The following is a 17,035-nucleotide window of genomic DNA, read 5'->3' as shown; positions in this document are numbered from 1 at the left end:
TTGTATTTAAAGCTTCGTAAAAGATCATTGATCAGAGATGCCGTTCCTTTAGTTTTATAGGAACGACAACTCTGTGTGGGGTTATGATATCCGGGAAATATCACCGTTATCGGAAATTATTTACTGTAGAATACGCAACTTCCGGATAAGAAAAAGAACTTTGAGCGGTAGCATACAACAACGTTTATTGGCGTGAATCTTCTGTTTATAGAAGTGGAAACATGATGAACTATACTTATTTACATAAACACATATCCCTTATTAACACAAACTGTCAACAACACGATCTATTCCAATTTCTGCACCAAAGTCGTTTTATTGGAGTTCTCGCGTTTGGATGTTTTGAACGCATTCGTCCTTTCACCAACATAGAGGGCTTGTTTGTCATATCGAATCGGCATTCAACAAGACCGTTTGGCTCAAAGGAATTTGAACTTATAACAGTTCAACCCAAAACTAAGTTTTATCACGGACTTAGACAACAGGGATTGGCAACACCACTCTCGTCTAGCGTATGTATTGTCCACCTCTTGTATTTGTGCACCGAACCGTGACGACTTGTAACCCTCTCGCTGAAGCCAATTTACCTGTACTGCGCTTGCGTGTGACCTAACAGACAAGTTTCCGGTATCGATAACCACGTTGTTTACCTAGGTGATGAGAGACCGAGAATGTGACACTGATTTGACAGATCAGTACACAGTGTAACAACCATGACTAAAACAATAGAAAACGAATGCATACACGTGATGATGTCGCAAGCATATCTGTTCATGTCAAGCAGCATCAGGTAAGTATCTGATCGGATGATACATCATTGTCAAATATGACTGACTTTTTATCCCGTGAAAGTTATTTAGATTTAGACTTTTTAATGAAAGAATTTACTGATAATGAACGTAAAACTTAATATTTCGGAGGTGATAAAAGACGTCTTTGGATATAGGCAGCTAGCTATATTTCGAGGGCATACACAGCACGCTAGAAGCACAGGGGTTCGTTACAAATGTCTAATACACATGTACATATACTATACTGATATAGGTCACAGCACATGTATGTTTATGAAGACCGTGACCTATATCAGTATCAAAACGGTATGTGTATTTTGTAACGAAACCCCTGTGGGGGAAGTGACTTAAAGGGTTAACTTTTAACAATAACTTTGTCCTATTACCTCATTTTAAATTTAAACCATTTATAAGAAAAATACAGAAACATCAGCTGACCTTTTGCCTTTGCGTGTTATTCTCGAAATTTTGAGATAGGTCATTCAATATATGTACCTAAACAATAGAACACTTTTATAAGTTTATATTTCTAGGCAACAATCAAAGGCATTTTTCAAACCTGAATTCATCCATCTTGGCTCCACGTACATGTATATCCTTTGTCTTCATTGATATAGTTTATACAGAAATATATTCACGATTTCTGCGACATGATTTTAGTTAAACATCACAGCAAGTTACATGACAGCCCGGAGCTAATTTTAATGAATTCATTGAATTAAATGTCAATCATTAGCAAGTATATGTATATCATATACATATTTTGGTGCAACTTATTCGAAATTACTCCACATGGTGCATTTTCCCAGCTCCTTTTTTTTTTTTGTATTCTGCGTTAAAAAATGTGACATAAACTTTTGTCCCAGCACTATGAACCAGGCTTAAAATAAAAATGTTTGTCTGAACCAGACTTTACCAAAAATGGACAAAATAGTTCATTGAAATTTTGAATTTCATTTAATCATGTTTCAATTCAGCATTTTGTCAATATTTAATGACTATTGAGAAATGATTGACTCCATAAAATGAGCATTGATTCTGCGAAAGGACATGTCTATTTGATATTTAATGTCTTTGCTGTAACCAAAATATTACACATTGTAGTATAATTTTTCTGGTTCCAGAAACTATATAGCAAGTCCAAGGTATTCAAATAATTAGGCACCAGTATGATTTAAATTTGAATTCCATCTTTTTCAGCTAACCAAAATGAAACTTGCTGTTCCAGGGACAGCTCCAGCACCAGTGTTCCTGTTGACAGCACCACTAGCTCAGATCTGTTGTTCTTCAGGTACCAAGCCCACTCGTTAAAGCTATTATGCTGTCAGCAACAATTTTCAGCATCACTTAAATCATTAATATATTCCTAAAAGATTGATTATATTCAACTTCTTTGAAAGAAGTGCTTAAGCTTTTTGTGACTTTACTCCAAAGAACTCTTGTTTGGTAACTTTTTATTTTTGTGTTTTGTGCCCTGAAGTAAGTGACTGGATGTTTTTTCATGACTTTCCATGCACACATTAAATGTACATTGTACTTATTGTGTGTTTACAACTGAATAAAAACTTGAAAATGAAAATATAACTGTTTTTTATTACTCACAGGTGACATATATGTAACAAGCATGAGTGGTGATATACAAATTGTATTATAATTCAATGTTAACTCTGATAAAAATGAACTGCATGGTTATTTGATTTAAAAAATCATTCTTCTGGTGTGGAATTTTGTATTAAACTTGTAAGGCTTTGAAGCATATTAATTTGCATACATCCGATGAAACACTCTTCTGCTGTTGATTTGTGTTAAGGTTTTGACAGTCTGGACCCTTTCTTCTTCTTTGGCATGCTGAAATTAGAAAAGATACATCAATCAAGTCAGATGGACAAAATCCATGTCAAATTTGGGAATCAAACCACAGCTGTCCTGTTCAATATCTGCCAATAGGCTGGTATATTTTGATTTGAAAATGTCCACCCCTGTGTGGAAGTGGGATGTACCATGTAACGACTAGTTATATGTACATGATAATATACCAGATTGTAGTTATGTAAACAAATTATTACATAGTTATGATCAATTACCGAGAATTACATGCATTCATGAACCCACCCGCGATCAGTAATCTAAGGCAAAATGGCGGCCATTATTAAAATACACTGATTAGCAACTGATTTCAAAATACAAATACTACAAAATCAGAGATATGGGTTCACTTAAAAAACACCCGAAGCAATAGAAAACATATAAATAAACAATTTGGTTTAGTCCGTATGTCAAAATAATCTATTTATTAGCAAGTTTAGTAGATCTCGATGGAGGGTAAAATGCAAGACGATGAAGGAAGTGAAATCACACGCTATTGCATCACGATGAATTTTGGTCTTTATTCAGAGCCTTAAAAATACACTTTCTAGATCGTCAGTGCGATCGAAATTGTTTTGTGTACATGATAATATACCAGATTGTAGTTATGTAAACAAATTATTACATAGTTATGATCAATTACCGAGAATTACATGCATTCATGAACCCACCCTCGATCATTAATCTAAGGCAAAATGGCGGCCATTATTAAAATACACCGATTAGCAACTGATTTCAAAATACAAATACTACAAAATCAGAGATATGGGTTCACTTAAAAAACACCCGAAGCAATGGAAAACATATAAATAAACAATTTGGTTTAGTCCGTATGTCAAAATAATCTATTTATTAGCAAGTAAAGTAGATCTCGATGGCAGGTGTGAAGCCATAAAATAATTCAAGTTGGCAACGCTGTATGTTTACTATAAACTTTCGCATTCTGCAACATTTCTATGGTATTCGACAAAACAAACATAATCATATTTAAACATAAGTTTAGCAAAGATCACTTACTTTGAAATCCAGACAATGTAACGGTAGAGATAGCCCAAAATATGTTACTTCTGAACGGCAATCAATTTCTTCGATGTTTGAAGCGGCAGGTTTTTTCCCCGAATCACGTAAATTCTCACGCTTTCTCGTAGTTTCTCGCAACATCAAGTGCACGGCACATATTTCCTATGCCGAAGAGGCAGTTGCCTTTCCCTCTATTCTAATTCCGTGGTTTTATTGATAGGTAACTGTTTGTACGTGATTTTTTGTCAGTACAGCAACGTATACGTAAACTACATAACGACGTAGTCTGAAATTATGTTAATGATTAATAATAAGTTATTGACAGAATTTCAGACTCCAGTGCTTGCATAACTCAACTAAGTATGATAGAAAGTTTAATTTGTGTTAAAAGATTATGTTCCATCCGGTATCTGATCCCTTTGGTTAAATGTGTTGAAGTTTTGTTTCCCTTATATTGTACATCTGTTTCATGACTATTTAGAGAAATCTTTCCCCTTCTGATTGAAACAAAGACTGATCAAATTCCTCTGCAGAATTTAACACTTAACATCATACCGGTGGCAGATTATAATTGTACATAGGATTACGGTTGCCTTCGAGCTAGAGGGAATTTCCCATTTGCTCAGTGGTAGAGCATCCGGCTACGAACCTGGAGATTGAGGGTTCAATCCCCGTTGGCAGCACAGTCTCTTTCCTTTTACAAATGGTGTCCTTGCATGGCATTGGCCCTTCCTGTGGTGACAGGGAGTTAGAACCTGGGTGGTGGTGTTCGAGGGCAAACCTATTTAAAAAGGGGGGAGTATACGTATTGTGGCAGATTTTAATTGTACATAAGATAATGGTCGCCTTCTAGCTAGAGGGAATTTCCCTGTAGCTCGGTGTTATATCGTCCAACTAGGAACCTAGAGATTGAGGGTGTGATCCCCGGTGGAAGCACGCTATGCTCTTTCCTATTACATACCAATACCTTTGGCAACTGGTTGAACCTTGGGTTCAATAAAAAGAACTGTTGCCTTAAGCCTAGTAAACATATCCTCAATGAAGAATGTTTACTAGTACAGCAGTAGTCAGTTGTATTAAAATAAAACGCTGAAAGTGATCGCAAAATATCCTTTAGCAAGGCTAAAAGCAAAAGTTTCCACTTCTAAGTTAAGAGGAAAGATTTTCCACTGTTGGCTAGGTAGAGAACAATGATTCCTGCATGCAGGTTTTCTTCTATACAGTAGGAAGTAGTTTTGACTTTTTATAGTTACCAAATAATTTTCACAAACCTATATTTATAACTTACCATGAATTTTTGTGGAACTTTCAAACTATTTCAATAACCCTTCTACAGATGACATTTTTTTTGTTACAAATACGGTCATGTGTGGCTGAAAAAAAAATTGCTGGCCATATCAGTGTTTTTTTTATTCAAGTTGGCTGAAAAAAATTCATTGTTGGCCATTGCCATACCATTCTTTAGCAGTGGCAGATCCTGTTTACAAACAAGCATTCATCATATCAATGAGTATATGAAGAACTGTCCCAGCGTTTGCTCATACTTGTTTTGTTGCCAAAAAATCGGTGTTATAATATCATGACCAATCAAGTCTTTCATATGCGCATATTTGTTGATTTGAGTATTTGTCCATATGTAACATTCCAGATAACAGAATGAATTTACAGGAGAATATTTGGATTAATGGAATTTTGACTCTATCCTGCTTGTTTTTTCAGTCATTCATGTGCGACTGCAGGGTGGGGATGGAACAACGACTGGGCGTGTTGAAGTGTCTCGCAATGGCACTGACTGGGGAACAGTTTGTGATGACTTATGGTCGGACCAGGATGCACAGGTTGTGTGTCGACAGCTTGGACACCAGTGGGGAACAGTAAGTTGAAATAATTATTCTGTGAAATTATGTATTTTGGTGAGCTGAAATTTCACAGAATTTTTTATTTACATATTATTTGTTATTTATGGGGACATGAATTTGTGGGGGGAAAAGTTTTTTCAGAAAATTTGATTTTTCAGTGTGATCACATTTCTTATGACAGTTGTAAAACTTATGTGTACTGGTTGTTTTGTTTCATGTAACATATAAATATATACACTGACGCGTACTGTATGTGTAGATTAAGAGTAACCATGATATCAATGAAAAATCTCTCACAACAATTAATGATTTCACGGCATTAATCTACATTAACAAAACTAAAGTACAGAATCAATGAACCATCCTTATTCTATTGAAAATTATGCTCCCATTCAACCCTTACCCCTAATTTTTCAGTTTGTAAAAAAAGAATGTGTGTGAGAAATGTATTTTTGAAGTAGTCCATTGCTGGTACTAGACTCTTAGCGAAGTAACAACCCACCCCCTCCCCTCTATTGATTGCTACCTTGCTGTAGTCAGGGGAACTTGCACTTTACCATAAAACAGAAAGCTATACTTAATAGGTACAACCACAACGGGCTAGTCGAGGGGTAGAAAAGCAATCTCCCATTGACTTTTATATCAAAGATTGTTCAATTAACCATTGGAGCACATGAAAAGTGTAATGAAGCACTGGATACAATAATGTGTATAGCACACACAATTGTGACTGTTGGGATCTTATCTTTTCCTCTCCTATCTTCTATTTTATGTTTCATCTACTTATTAGTTCCCATCAGAGGAAAAATCATCTATACGTTTTCATTATTCACTACAGGGTTAGATACTCTGCAATTTTTCATGGTAGTCCAGAGTAGTAAATTGAAATATTTCCTAGTTCTAAATCATTGTCACTATAGTCGTAGATCTGAATGCTGAAGGTACATTTTAACAAGAAAATGTATTTTAGAAGAATTAAGAAGGTGCATAAAAAATTACCCATGACAGTTCAGAATTTACCAAATGGGTTTCTGAAGTATAGGCTATTACAGTATAATTTGTAAAATGAATGGTAGAACTATAAATGCCTTTTGGTTGTACATATGTAGATGTGATGGTCCTATGGGGGAGGTCACCAACTACACCAAAGATATTTTCAAGACTTTGTCATTTCTGAATAAAGTTTACTCGTGTCCTGACAGCTCCAGCTGTAAATAATTTCCCTTTCTTTGATTATTAGAAGGCCCACATATTGTAATTTGGTGCAATAAATGTAGTCAAATATTCATTTTGCCCAAAATGCATGTTTGATTACAGAAAACATGTTTTCTTGGATTTGTGCACAGAAAACTTCTGTTCCCAAGACTAAACCCTTTAACCCCTATGTAACTTTAGTAGACTTAACCATGCATTGATATGGATGTGTCCATTATATTTGTGGTGTACGATGGTGAAAGGGTTAAATAGTTGATTTTTGCACCAAAAGCATGCACATTCCCTTGAATTTGTGAGATTGTGCATAACCAAAAAGATGTACTCTATTGGCCAGCAAACTTCTAAATAGTAAATTTGCACTCAGTTAGATGTTGTTTTCTTCGCTTACATGTCAGCTAATATACATCAATTTTGTGTCCTTGGTCTGAAAAATAAGTTGGCTAGCTGTTATTTCCTAGAAAGTAATTTCGATGCATTATTTAGTTGGAACGTTTGGATTTTTTCCTCCTTATTGACTATTCGTATATACATGTTTTGAATAAAAAACATGATATTTACATGTTCGTTGTTGTAGTCGCATTCCAATTCCCCGTTCGGAGAGGGCACAGGTGCTATCTATCTTGACAATGTGCAGTGTACAGGTTCGGAGAGAACACTTGACGGCTGTCAGCACAATGGCTGGGGCATTAACAACTGTCGGCACTACGAGGATGCTGGGGTCTCCTGTTACGACAAGTCAGGTGAGTGTCAAAGCTCAATGTCTTACAAGGTCCTTACCGTCAGGTGAATGTCAAAGCTCAATGTCTTACAAGGACCTTACCGTCAGGTGAGTGTCAAAGCTCAATGTCTTAGAAGGACCTTACCGTCAGGTGAGTGTCAAAGCTCAATGTCTAACAAGGACCTTACTGTCAGGTGAGTGTCAAAGCTCAATGTCTTACAAGGTCCTTACCGTCAGGTGAGTGTCAAAGCTCAATGTCTTACAAGGACCTTACCGTCAGGTGAAGGTCAAAGGTCAATGTCTAACAAGGACCTTACCGTCAGGTGAGTGTCAAAGCTCAATGTCTTACAAGGTCCTTACCTTTCTCCCCTCTTGGTACTGAATACATGTACACACAAACAGGCTCATTACTTATGCGGGGATAGGACGTTATTTAAGAAGAATAACCACACTGTCAATTTATGTTTCAATTCTTCTTGAATTTTGTGATGCATATTAGTAGCCTCAGGGGGGGTATTTAAATTAAATATTTTCTTTAACAAAGCAGTTTCTGACCTGTTTGAGTACAAAAACATGTTTTCTTTGCTCAAGTAGTGGATGTGGTCGTAGAAAATATGTGTTCTAATGGCTTAAATAGTGATTTTTTTACTCCAAAAGCATGCACATTCCGTTGCTATTTGGTCAGAATAAGTGGGTTTGTGCATAACCAAAAGTTAGCCTGCAAACTTCTCAATAGTAAATTTCCACACAGTAAGATGTTGTGGTTTCTTTGGTTACATGTCAGCTAATACAAAGCAATTTTGTGTCCTTGGCCTAAAAAATAATTTGGCTGGTATCTCCTTTTGAATATTTTCTTTTAAATACATATTTTCCTATTTCCATTTTTGGCCTCAAGACCTTTGCTGCTGGGATGATGAGGGCAGGGCCATTACACAATTGAATTCCTCATACCCTATATCTTTTGTAATTGAATCCCAATTTGGCCAATTATAATTCTTTTTTTTTTTTCTCTTTTCCCCCCAAGAGAATTTCAATTTTAGAGAAAACTTAAGAATCATGTATGGTTAAAATCAAATGGGTCTGATTTACTGTCAGGCAAAGTCATACAAAAACACCTAGCAATATGCATCACACACATCGTATATATAAACACCGCTTATAACAATACACTGTCAATCGAATATATATATAAACACAGCTTACAATAGACTGTCCATCGTAAATATATAAACACTGCTTACAATAGACTGTCCATCGTATATATATAAACTGTCCTTCTGTTTCGGCTGACATGTTGTTGTCTGACAGTCATTGACACATTAACATGCGTTGGAACATGCTCAACACAACAGTGTGTCTTTGACATTTGTTTGATGTCAGAAGAATGCTTTACCCGTCAGTGTGTCGGCATAGAAAAATACAGCTACCACACAAAACACAGTGAAGACATGTATATATGGATATCAGCTAGATGTTGAATTGATTAACCTTAGATATTTACCTTATAATTAACATATATGCAACAATAATAGTACATTATGTATCGGTTTTTCTGTCATGTTGACAGCTCCTTTAGAATTCGAACCTGTTAATGTTTATAAGAATTAATTATTATAATTTATAATATACCAATACAATGTAATGTTTTATAAGAATAAATTATTAGAATTTATATTTTACCAATAAAATGTAATGTTTTTAGGAATTGATACTATATCAATACAATGTTATATTTTTTAGGAATTAATTATAAGAATTTATAATATACCATTAAAATGTTATATTTTATAAGAATTAATTATTAGAATTTTCAATATACTATGCAGAGATATGCAGAAAGATGACAGGTTTTTGTTGCATCGACTGCACTGTTTCCCTCCATTAGATTACAGATCATCTTGCATCCCTGCATGTTTAGCAAAAAGGAATACTTGGTAGACATATATGTATTCCACTGTATGATTGCATGAGGCAATTAATATAATGGGGGGCCTCCTGTTGGAATGAGAGGTTTTCTTCTGTATCTAAATATCTTGATCAGATCAGGGAAACTGAAAAAGATTGATCTGCTTTTTCCCACTATGATAATTGGGGTACCAGGTAGTTTCTTTTTCTATTCTGTTGGGTTTTTTTGAAACTTCTTTGTTTTGATGTCACACTTGTTCTTTAGTAATATTCTATCAACTTGCTTATTTAAATGTTAATTGAAAAGTCGGAATTTAGAGAGGATCTGCTTAAGAATACAGATATTTCTTGCACACCTCTGCATGAATTACAATATTGAGAAAACTGTTACAATTACAAGACCATGTTCAATGTACTATATACTCTATGCTAGTTCAAGATAGTGTTTGTTGTTGCAGAACTTTCAGTAGACCCTTGAGAATATGTCCTTTTTTTACATCCTTAAATTAGCTTAGAATTTTGGGTGGAAGGACATTTGACATGTTTTGACCCAATAGATTTAAGAGAAAAGTATTTTGACTTATGGAATTGCTAAATGCTAAGGGACAACCGAAAGCTCTTTGCTGTCATCATGTTTATTAAATAGGGATAGATATAGTTATATATATGTATACATGTTTCAATCAAATATTGAAATTGTTTGGAATGAAGAACATCGCTGTTTTAAGATAGATTTTTGGTTCTTTTTAAATGCTTTTGATAAGTTTGAAATTTTTTGTGTTACTTTTTTTTCAGTAAAATATTGGAAGTTATTTAGAAAGAAGACTGCTTTTTCAGGGAAAAAAATGTAAAAAATTCTGTTTGATATGCAAAAGTATATCAATGTATCTATCCTTACCTGTTACAGTGAGGTTACAGTCACGTGGGCGCACTGATGTTGGGACAGTGGAGGTGCGTCTAGACGACGGATGGGTTCAGGTGTGTGATGAAGAATGGGGATATCCCGATGCTAAAGTTCTGTGTAAACAACTGGGATACAAAGATGCCATGTACCTTCGTGGTTCCAAGCTCGGCAAGATGTCCACAGACTCCTTAGCAAACAAGGCCTTGACCCGATTCAAATGTGCGGGTAATGAAAAAGAACTCATCAACTGCACACACAACACGATCGCAAGCAAATGCGGCACCATGAACAGAGCATCGGCCATATGTTATAACAAATCCAAAAGTGATGTTGATATGTGTAAGTATATACCCTGGGTTACGACCCGTTATTGTGTAAGATATAGACGTAACACTATTTACAAAATATAGATCCTGCAAAATAAACCATTTCAGCAAAGCCACAAATATTAGGGGCCGAAAAAAAATAAAACACCTGTACATTAATCTATGAGAGGTCTTGAATAATGATTTAAATGGTGTTTTGAGGTAAATGGATAAAAAAATATACATGTATTTAAATATATTAATTATTGTTTTTACAACATTACTTCAGCAATAAGCCCGTGCTTGGTAATAAGCCCACTCGTATATATAACAGTTCAGTAGAAATGGGAACTTATGCTATTTCATTGTCTTGTTCCGTTATAAGCCCATCTCCTACTTTGAGTCAGAGATTATGTGTTGGCCCTGCAGGAAAAGGGTAGTAAATGAAATCTACATAATTATACAAATGTATATCTAGAATGTGTAACGATATAATTACCCAAATATAGGGGAAAAGGCACTTTTGAAAAATATTATGTAAAATATTGAAGTCTTCAGTTTTAAAAAGTTTGAACTAACCAGTTTATAGATGTTTAGAAAGTTTCCTAGTATTCGTAGTTTGTGGAGAGCTGAACAACAAGAAACATATAGAAGCTATATATATAACCAGGTTGGGTGAGCTCTACCACATAAGATACAAATGTATTTAGAAAGTGTTCTATATGGGGAGTCGGTGGCAAGCTGAACCACAGCAGACAATTAACTTACTACTACCAGGTATACCTATAAGGTGGTTTGCTGAGTAGGCATTTTTTTTTATAGCTTTTAGCATTTATAATTCCTGAGTTTTTCGTTTTGAATTTCAAAATTAATTGTCCCAACCTGCAGGTCATTGATTATGTTTATATTATGTACATTAACTTCACATAATTAACATGTTTTCTTGTAAAATTTAATTAAGTTTTATTTATTGTACTGCATGATAAGTTACACCTAGAATATGACACATACCTGGACCCATATGTTGTACCGATTATTGCAGTGCTTGGTCTGCAAAGGAATGTTGGATATTCTTTACGTAAGGTTAGATAATAATCTACTCAATACCAAGAGTTCACTTTCTACCTTCAGTGTAATTACATATCCTGATTGCCAATAAATCTAATATAAACTTACAGCTTTGGTTCTGGTAAAACACTCGATCCATCTAGAAAGGATACACTTGTCATATATTATTACATTGGTCAGAGTTACATTTGTAATTTCATTTCAAATTCTTTTTATTAAATCAGGTCCGATGCTACTATTTTAATGCTTGTCTGTGTTTATCACAATCAATAAAAGTAATAATCTTATCTGTCTCTAAAAATTGTGTGAAGATACCACCTGTCTATAGTTACCACCTACATGTACCCTTTGCTATATGTGTACAGAGCTACCTGTCTATAGCTACCTCATGATTTAAGACAATCAATTGTCTATAGCTATCACCTGTCTATATCTACCACCTGTCTATATCTACCACCTGTCTATAGTTACCACCTACCCTTTGCTATATGTGTACAGAGCTACCTGTCTATAGCTACCTCATGATTTAAGACAATCAATTGTCTATAGCTATCACCTGTCTACATCAACCATTTTCTATAACCCACCTGTCTAAATATACCACTTGTCTATAGCTACCATCTGTCTATAGCTACCATTGATATAGCTACCACCTGTCCGAAGTTACGTTTTGGCCATAGCTTCACTGTACCAACTGTCTATAGCTACACCTGTCTATATCTACCACCTATCTATAGCTATACCTGTCCTTATCTACCACCTGTCTATAGCTATACCTTTCCATGTCTACCACCTGTCCTTATCTACCACCTGTCTATAGCTATACCTGTCTTTATCTACCACCTGTCTATAGCTATACCTTTCCATGTCTACCACCTGTCCTTATCTACCACCTGTCTATAGCTATACCTTTTCATGTCTACCCCCTGTTTATAGCTATACCTTTCCATGTCTACCACCTGTCCATAGTTACATTTTGGCCATAGCTGCACTGTTCCAACTGTCTATAGCTACACCTGTCTATATCTACCACCTATCTATAGCTATACCTTTCCATGTCTACCACCTGTCCTTATCTACCACCTGTCTATAGCTATACCTTTCCATGTCTATCACCTGTCTATATCTACATGTACCACCTGTCTATAGCTATACCTGTCCATATCTACATGTACCACCTGTATATACCTATACCTTTCCATGTCTACCACCTGTACATGTCTACCACCTTTCCTTATCTACCACCTTTCCTTATCTACCACCTGTCTTTAGCTATACCTGTCCATATCTGTGACCTGTCTATAGCTACCAACTATCTATACATGTATCTACTACCTGTCCATATATATATACCACTTACCCATAGCTGTCACCTGTCTATACATGTATCTGCTGTGCACCTGTCCATATCTACCATATGTTTTGAAACCACTTTTCCATTTGATTGATACTATTGTATAAAGGTTACCTGTCTATTGCTACCATATTTACATAGCTTATAGATAGATTTGACTTAAAAGTTACATACTATGCCATTAATTAAACTGTCACTCTGGTTAATTATTATATCATCACCACTCTATGTAACTAATGGAAGAAAACTTGCAGCAGAAAAAGTGCTGAAAGATTTCGTGACAACAGCAAATGATTAGCCATGAACAGTTTCTGACCATGCAATACCTTTGTGACATTTTAAACTATTGATCGAAAACGAATTGATGATATTAGACCCAGACGGAGTGAATTGTTAACACGATTGTGTCGATAAAATAAGTGTCTAAGTGTACGGGCATAATCCTCTGGGCTTTCTTCAGCACAGGATAAATATCAAATCAACTCTTTCTCAGGCATGCTAATTGCATCATAAAGCTGCAAAGTATCTCTCAAGGAACATTTCCATTTGTCACTTACTCCATTCGATAACAGCTAAGCAAAATCTCAACATGTTGTGCAATGATAAATTTGAAAACAGAAATTAAAAATTAAAATGTACCATTTGATTCACATGAGATTTTGCAGTTATAGAATATGAGTCAGATTTAACGATTTTCAGACGTAAGCACACTGTTATTATTTGTAGAATATATATGAGTCTCAAGATTCCAAGGTAAAATAATTTTGAAGAAAATTGATATTGATGAATGTACCACGCACGACTTGACCAAATTTAAGAAATTACTGGGAAATCATAAAGTTTGCTTGACATTTGTTTTAATAAGACCTCACTATTGGCACAAGTTACATTTTAATAAACAGATTTTGTTTAATAAATAAACCTTTATTTTTACAGCTTTTCATGTAGATCTATTGAATGGTTCTCGGCACTGGGGAGAAGTAAACGTCCGTAAGCATGGTATTTGGGGTCAAGTTTGCTCCACTGGGACCGAATGGAACGATCTGGCGGCAAGGGTTGTGTGTATAGAGCGAGGATTTACTGATGGAAAGGCCTATGGAACTGTCAATGAGACTCTTCGTCCAATTTGGATAACACAGCTGAACTGCAGTGGGAAAGAATCTAGTCTGGAATCTTGTGTGAGCGTGTCAGACTCCTGGGGTCGTCCAGTGCATTCGTGTCGTGCTGCTTATGCCCTATGTTTTAACAAAAGTGAGTCCTTGACGTCACTCTATTTCCATTAAATGAAATAAGTTTTTACTTGTATCTTATAGATTAATCTGGTCAGTCCATCTGAATATATGTTTTCATGATCTTTGAAATAACTTTTTCTCCTTGTGAACCAATTAACTTTTAGCATGTGTTGTCTTTATTGCATTTATTTTTTATTTTATTATTTTTTTATTTATAAATTGAGGGAAGAAGTTTTCATTTTAACATGGCTTTTTGCCAAAATAAAATGAAACTAATCGACAGGTTTCATTAGTCCTCTATCAAATGGAAATAAGGTTTAAGTATGCCTTTTATCACACAACCTAGGCCGTTTTTGTTCAAACGGTCGGACCACAGTTGTTCGTTTATTAATCAAGGTCAGACCTATTTATCTGATGCTGCTTTCAGGCGAGCCTTGACACAGCCTTGCAAGGCCTGCATAATCATTTGCAGGTCCTTCAGGATTTATACCCGATATTGTTACATTTAAAAATGGACAAACCGGTTGTTCCGCATAAACAAACAGGCCCCAAGAATTTATGTTGATATTTTGAATTTTTATTTGACCATCATCAAGGTTTCAATAACACCGATATGTTATCAGACATTTTGTGCTAAATTTAATACCATAATTATTTCTCCTCTGACATAACAGTTGAAAAGTTGTATTATTGTGTTAATTTGCCCAGTGTTAGATTGGCCTGTGTTAATTTGGCCTGTGTTAGATTGGCCTGTGGTAATTTGGCCTATGTTAGATTGGCCTGTGTTAATTTGGCCTGTGTTAATTTGGCCTGTGTTAGATTGGCCTGTGTTAATTTGGCCTGTGTTAGATTGAATTGACCTGTGTTAATTTGCCCCGTGTTAGATTGGCCTGTGTTAATTTGGCCTGTGTTAGATTGGCCTGTGTTAGTTTGGCCTGGGTTAATTTGGCCTGTGTTAGAGTGGCCTGTGTTAATTTGGGCTGTGTTGATGTGTTAGATTGGCCTGTGCTAGATTGGCCTGTGGTGATTTGGCCTGTGTTAGATTGGCCTGTGTTAATTTGGCCTGTGTTAATTTGGCCTGTGTTAATGTGTTAGATTGGCCTGTGTTAATTTGGCCTGTGTTAGATTGGCCTGTGTTAGATTGAATTGGCCTGTGCTAATTTGGCCTGTGTTAGATTGGCCTGTGTTAATTTGGCCTGTGTTAGAATGGCCTGTGTTAATGTGTTAGTTTGGCCTGTGTTAATTTGGCCTGTGTTAGATTGGCCTGTGTTAATTTGGCCTGTGTTAGATTGGCCTGTGTTAATTTGGCCTGTGTTAGATTGAATTGGCCTGTGCTAATTTGGCCTGTGTTAATTTGGCCTGTCACATTTAATTATTATGTATTTTATGATGTTCTACTATCATATGTTGTAATGGTTAATTTGCCCTTCTTGCAGAGGGTGGAAATTGCAAAAGTTAAACTGTGACAAAAATGTCCATTATACAATATATAAGAGTATTGAGTAATATTGATATTGCATATATACATCCTTGTGTTCAGTGCCACAACTTAAACTGGTCATTTTGGAATTTTTGAAGTGTTACACGAGTGTCCTTTTGTGTGTTTTCTTAGGTGTGACGGTCAGTTTGGCTGGAGGTGGAAGCTACTTCGGACGTGTACAGGTCACATACGACGGTGTTACTGGAAGCGTCTGCGATAAATCCTGGTCGTCTAGTGATGCCAGGGTGTTGTGCAAGTCCATGAAAGGATTTGCTGATGGAGAACCAATATCTGATTCCTACTACGGGAAAGGCACAGGTCCAATCATGATGAGTGGTCTGGGGTGTTACGGACAAGAAAAATCCATTCTTCAGTGTAGGAATCATGGCTGGATGGTGTATAACAACAGTGATTGCTCGGACCATTCTCGCGACGCCTCCGTCATCTGTTATAAAAATGGTAAACTTTCATAAACAGTTGAACTGTGTAACTGCTTATATATTTTTGAATTATGCTGTACTCAAAATCTTCAGCAAAAAGTTTGGAATAACAATCTGTCTAATATATTGGAATCTATTGGAAATGAATTACATGCATTCCTTGTATCTAGATGAATTCTAGTTATGGATCAACTCCTAGCATGAATAATGCTCCTTTCTACTTTTGAAAGATATCAAAATATCTTCCTTTAGTGAAATTTGTCTAATCAGATTCCTGTATATTCTGTCATCCTCTTGTATAAGCCAACAGAGATAATGCTGAAATCTTACTTCTCAAGAAAATTACAAGATAAGACCTGTGTATTCTGACAACCTGTGTAATCTCACAAGTATATTGCATCCTACATTGTGTCAGATTTGACAGGTTTCAAACAAAAAAAAATCTCAAGCTACATCTTTTTTATAAAAAAGGTAATTTTGTCTTGCCGCCACGAAGTAGCGGAAACGAGACTACGGTATTGCTTTTCTGGCAGTGGCTGCAACATTAAGTTTTGCGTTTAAGTTAGTTTCACTGAAAGTGTAAGTGCTACACCAACCAAACTTGGACCATAGATGCATCTTAAGTAGTACATCTCAACCCACGCATCAAATGCTGGGTGCGGCCTACCTTTCAAAGTCCATTGAATGTCAGCATCTCCATCAACATCAAGTTTTTGTGTTTAAGTTAGTTTCACTGAAACTATAAATGCTAGACAGATCAAACTTGACATGTGCATTGATGGTAAAAGCATGGCACAGGGCAGACTAATAGAATCTCTGACCCCCTTGGGGGTCTTACGGGGTGATATAGGGGAATCTCAACCACAAGGGTGGGGGGG

At 35.8% G+C, this 17,035-nt stretch overlaps 1 protein-coding gene and 1 long non-coding RNA gene across 2 annotated transcripts in view; both read left to right on the top strand.

Moving 5' to 3' along the window:
* LOC110460157 (deleted in malignant brain tumors 1 protein-like) overlaps positions 1–17,035 on the top strand; it is a 69,679-nt gene that overhangs the window by 24,984 nt on the left and 27,660 nt on the right. Inside the window, exons 2-6 of the mRNA XM_021512897.1 lie at positions 5,397–5,551; positions 7,326–7,491; positions 10,282–10,617; positions 13,942–14,256; positions 15,850–16,176. Of these exons, the coding sequence (XP_021368572.1) occupies positions 5,397–5,551; positions 7,326–7,491; positions 10,282–10,617; positions 13,942–14,256; positions 15,850–16,176 (1,299 nt within the window). The remainder of the gene's footprint in view (positions 1–5,396; positions 5,552–7,325; positions 7,492–10,281; positions 10,618–13,941; positions 14,257–15,849; positions 16,177–17,035) is intronic.
* LOC110460178 lies at positions 468–2,083 on the top strand. The gene is made up of 2 exons (XR_002463979.1): positions 468–790; positions 1,992–2,083. It is a non-coding gene; the product is annotated as an uncharacterized LOC110460178 (long non-coding RNA).

Source organism: Mizuhopecten yessoensis, unplaced genomic scaffold, assembly GCF_002113885.1.
Source record: "Mizuhopecten yessoensis strain PY_sf001 unplaced genomic scaffold, ASM211388v2 scaffold10331, whole genome shotgun sequence".
Lineage (NCBI taxonomy): Eukaryota > Metazoa > Mollusca > Bivalvia > Pectinida > Pectinidae > Mizuhopecten > Mizuhopecten yessoensis.
Note: the sequence above shows the minus strand (reverse complement) of the source record. Positions and strands in the feature narration are given on the sequence as shown.